We start from the raw sequence: 4,653 nt of genomic DNA, 5'->3' as shown, positions 1-4,653 counted from the left end.
ACTTCTGTTGGTGAGAGAGACAAGGTTTTGAGTACACTACCCGAAGAAGAGCTCTGTGCAGCTCGAAAGCTTGTCTCTCTCACCAACAGAAGTTTGTCCAATAAAAAATATTACATCACCCAGCTTGTCTCTCTAGGACTCTAGGAAAGATTTTAAAAGCTGCCAGTAACTTTCATTATATTGAATAAATGAAACCTTGCAATGCCACTTAAACTATGAAATTATTTGCAAAAACTAGCAGTGGGCATCAGCAACGAACTTTGCTGATAATTGTATCTTTAAAGACCTGGAACCTGAGTTGAGGCTGAATTGTGTCTCACTCCTGCTGCAGGGCTAGTTTAATCTTCTACTTTGAATGTTCTGCCTCTCATCAGTGTAGCTATAATTCCCTGTTACAATTCAATATAACTTTTAATAACTGTTCTATTAATTCTAATAAGCCACCGTTTTTAAATGATGCTTTTGGTGATAGCCCTTTATAAAACGTATTCAATGTACTGTTTTCATATTAAATATGCCTTTAATCAGGCACTTTCCAAACATGAAGTAAGTCTCATGACCTCCAGAGGTGGGAGTTATCTCCATTTTACAGCTCCAGAGACTGAGATGCAAAGGCCTAGGGCCAGATTTTCAAAGGTCTTTAGGTATCTAAAGATGCAGATAGCAGCTAGTGGAATTTCCCAGAGCACCTACATGCCTATTGAGAAAATCTCACTGACCTTCTATCTGTGTCTCTAGATGGCACCTAGCTACCTGTAGGAATCTGGCCCCTAGTAAAGGATGTAGCAGTCAGGATTAACACCTGGCTGGGACTGTGCTCTGACTACTCTATGGTAGTTTTCAGTTTTTATTTTGTTTAAAATTATCTAGGGATTTATCAATGTTTATTACAAAAACTAAAATAGAGGTGAAAATCAGTGCAAAAAATGAATTTCCCAGTTTTCTGGGTAAATACCAGGGTTAATGTTGGACGAGAGAACAGAAAAAAAAAAGCAACAAACAGAGAAAAGTAAGAGTATTGCAAGTAAAAGCAATTTAAAAGTTATTTCATGAACTGTACATTAACATATGCACTTGCCTATGTGTATCTTCCACTACATTGTGTTACTTTAACAGACAGCCCTGCATTTACACTGAGACTGATTTACTAACATAGACATATGTACCTAATGTAATGTATTGGATTTTCTTAACATAATCAGAGTTTTCAGGTCCATGAGGTGTGACAATCAGTAAAAACCAAATAAGAGCTTTTGAAAAAGCCAGGAATTTTTTAATAAAAATCAGAAGAAACTGAAAATAAAGTGCCTTATCTAGATTATGAACAAATATATCAAACAGTTTCCCCCCCCCCCCCAAGATTTTAGCATTCTGCTATATTTTAAAACTACACAATTCTATAGCTCCTTTCACTCACGTTTAGTGGTGACACTTTCATTTTATATGTCTTTCATGCTAATTGGATATATATACAATGGGACAGAGTGCAGCCACTTTAGAACTGACTGCCCTACCTCTCAACTTACTGTGAACTGAATCTTAAACCAAATTAGCCAAGGTATGACATGGGTGAACTCACCACTTGTGAAGAAGTAAACAGTCATTGGAGCAAGGGCTTGAACATGGCTCTTTCACGTGATAGATACAGGTCCTAGCCACCAGGCCATAGAGCCAACATCTCTAGCTCTGTCTGTCCCAATGAATTGTTTAATACCAAACGGAACAGCTTCGACAGGAGTGACTGGGACACCCCCACCCTCAGATTAACCCATAGCCGGGCAGCTAGGGCTCTTACCGGGGATGTAGGAGAGCTGAGTTCAAGTCCTGGTGCCAAATCAAGCCGAGGGGGGATTTGGAAACAGCTCTTCCCCACTCCAGCTGCCTCGCCTGCCTACTGGGGAGCATGCACTTCAGCCAGTCTAGTCCCCACTCTCCTTATTGCTGACTGTCTTCTGCACAGGACCCAAATGGGACCAAGCCTGGTAGGGGAACACCTAGCTGATAAATCCTGCTGGGACTTAGGTGTGCGCTAGGGTGCTGAGCGGCTCGGTGGCATCAGGATTTCGGAGGCTCTGTGCATGCCCAGTGGTGGAAATGTCGGCAGCTATGGAATTGAGGTGTCTACAGAGTTAGGCAGCAGTGGAGCAGGGGGTTTAAGGATCTCAGTGCTGCCTAAATGTTGGATTCATGCTTATGGCGTGGAAATTAGGGGCCTAAGTCCCTTAGTGGGTCTAGCCTGAGTCACCGCTATAGACTCAGCATTATAAGAACTGTGTAGCTTTTTAGAAATTAAACAACAGCTTATGACCAACAGCCCTGAACTCAAAATATCCTGAATATCAAAATCGCATTACTGGCAGCCCACATCACCCACAAGCAAATGGAGAGGCTGAGAGAGCTCTAGGCAGACAACCAAGAAAATCCATTCCTTGCCCTTCCGAGTTACAGATCAACACCAGTCACGGCTGCTGGATATAGTCCAGCCCAAATCCTGATGGGAAGACAACTCAGAACTACTGCTCCAGCTTTGGAAAAGAACCTATTTCCAAAGTGGCCAGATATGAAGAGAATAGACAGATCAGATACAAAGGCTAAAAGAGCTTATGAACACTTTTAGGATAGATAGCTGCCAGGTCTAGAACCTGAGGACCATGTTCATATCAAATTGGGAACAGTATAATACAGTTTAGCATGGCATGACATCACCAAGAGATGGATTGTTCAGTGTGTTTCAGGAGCTGTTATTAAGAGTAATAGCATAAAACTAAGAAAAGGAAAATCTAAGCTGATTACCAGGAAAACGTTCTTGAGAGTATGGAATTCAACGCTGGCCAACTCTTCTGAGGGAAGCCAGGGGATTACAAAACCACTGGGGAGGACATTTTAAAACTAGACAGAACAAAAGGAACTGTAAAACAAAGCCCTTCTCGATGAGGAGGGCCTGGCATGTATCGCCTACATGTAGAGCTTGGTGAAAGTTTTCATTTGAAAGGTGTTTTTTTCAATCAATGGGGGCTTTTTTGTCAAAATAAAAATTTCCACAGAAAATACCCACTTATAACAACATTTTTGAATTGTTGTTGTTGAAAACCTGAAAACCAAAACATTTCAGTTGAAAAATCAGGTATTTTTCACTTTTTTGCCACTGTTGGTCCCAAAATTTTGATTTTCAAGTTTTTGATGAAAACCTGAAAACCTTTTGTGGTGAAGAAGGGGAACCACCCACCAACACGGAAGGGGTTGAAGAAGCCTTTGGGCCCAACTAACCTCTGCCCATTATGCCTGCAGCCAATGCCAGGCCTATAGGGGAGAGACAAGGAGGGAGCCTGGCTCAGTTCAGGGCTGACTGGTGTAGAGGCAGGAACTACCTGAAGGGACAGAAAGCAAGCCCTGGCTCCCCAGCCAAGGGGAGACTGCAAAGGAACCCCCAGAATCAGAGAGAACTGACTGAGTGGATCCCCGAGATACGGTGGGGCTTGCCCTCACTAGTTCGTGGCTGCCCTGCCTGAAGGAGCCTGGGATTGCAGCGAGGTGCTGCCCCAGACCCAAGAGGGAACCCTACAGGAAGCATGCTGCCTGGAAGATTGGACTAGAGGGGCCATGCCCCAAACTGAACCTACTGGTAGGAAGTAGCCCAGGGCAGTGGATTCTGACTCCCTGCTGGGAGGGACACCAACCCCCCTGTTTGGGGGTTGACATGCACAGGACCCTGGGCTGGGACGTGGTGGAGAGGGAGGTCCTCCTACCCACCCCCAGACTTAAAGGAGGAGCTCAGCAGGGGGCCGAGAGTCAGGAGATCTAACCACTAGGCCGCCCAGCTGCCCAAGCCTCTGTTATACTTTTGAAGACAAATTTCAATGAAATTTTTCCCAGGAACAAAACACACATTGCCCAGCCAGCTCTACCTGTGAGGCCTTTCCCAGCTCCTGTTGTGTTGCTGTGAGGTAAAAACACAAAGCTCCATTTTTCCTGAAGGAGAAGCCTTTCCAGTTCTTCCTATGCAGTTTGTTTACTAAAACTGCTTGGCTTCCTTTGAGCAGCTCATGTTGTTATGGGACAACAGGCCACTGTATCTGCAGACATTCTTATAAACTACTCTGGTTCCTTGGGGGGGAACATGGCGCATACTGTTAGCTAGGAATGACCTCCCCAACCATCAGAGCGGGAAGGATCTCAGGTGACCCCTGAGGAGCAAAGGGAGCATTGAGGCTAACCTTCTGTTGCACAAAATGTAGCCTACTAGGTAGAATCTATTACAGACTGTTCTGTTTCTTTCTGGACTTGACCTTCATTGCAGGTGGCATTGACCCGCTTCTCCGTGGTATGCTGGTTGTCCGTGCAAAACTAATGAAACAGGATCAAATGGTGGTTGAGGAGCTCCAAGAGCGGCTTTTTGAACAGCTACAAGTAATTGGACTGGATCTACCAGCCTTAAACCTGCAACGTGGAAGAGATCATGGTCTTCCGGGTAAGTAAGCATAAGACTGCATCCCTTTCTGCTTTGTTTGCAGTCACTCCCACAATGTGATTTTTCCAGACAGCCAAGGAAGGACAGACCCTGCCCTGAGGAGCTAAGGATGGGTGGACAGAGAGATGTCAGGGAGGAAAAACAATTCTGTATTGATTATCAACATTCACCAAAAGGCTTTTAAG

The 4,653-nt window shown here is 44.4% G+C and overlaps 1 protein-coding gene across 1 annotated transcript in view; it reads left to right on the top strand.

The window, feature by feature from the left end:
- Nucleotides 1-4,468, top strand: part of LOC113405257 (myeloperoxidase-like) — a gene marked incomplete at both ends in the record, with an annotated part of 23,334 nt that extends 18,866 nt beyond the window's left edge. Inside the window, one exon of the mRNA XM_026646283.1 lies at nt 4,298-4,468. Within this exon, the coding sequence (XP_026502068.1) occupies nt 4,298-4,468 (171 nt within the window). The remainder of the gene's footprint in view (nt 1-4,297) is intronic.
- Nucleotides 4,469-4,653: the final 185 nt, after the last annotated feature.

The sequence above is a fragment of the Terrapene carolina genome, unplaced genomic scaffold, assembly GCF_002925995.2.
Source record: "Terrapene carolina triunguis isolate 2854851 unplaced genomic scaffold, T_m_triunguis-2.0 Scaffold34775, whole genome shotgun sequence".
Classification (NCBI taxonomy): Eukaryota; Metazoa; Chordata; order Testudines; family Emydidae; genus Terrapene; species Terrapene triunguis.
The sequence above is the reverse complement of the archived record's forward strand: the minus strand, read 5'-3'. Positions and strand labels throughout refer to the sequence as shown.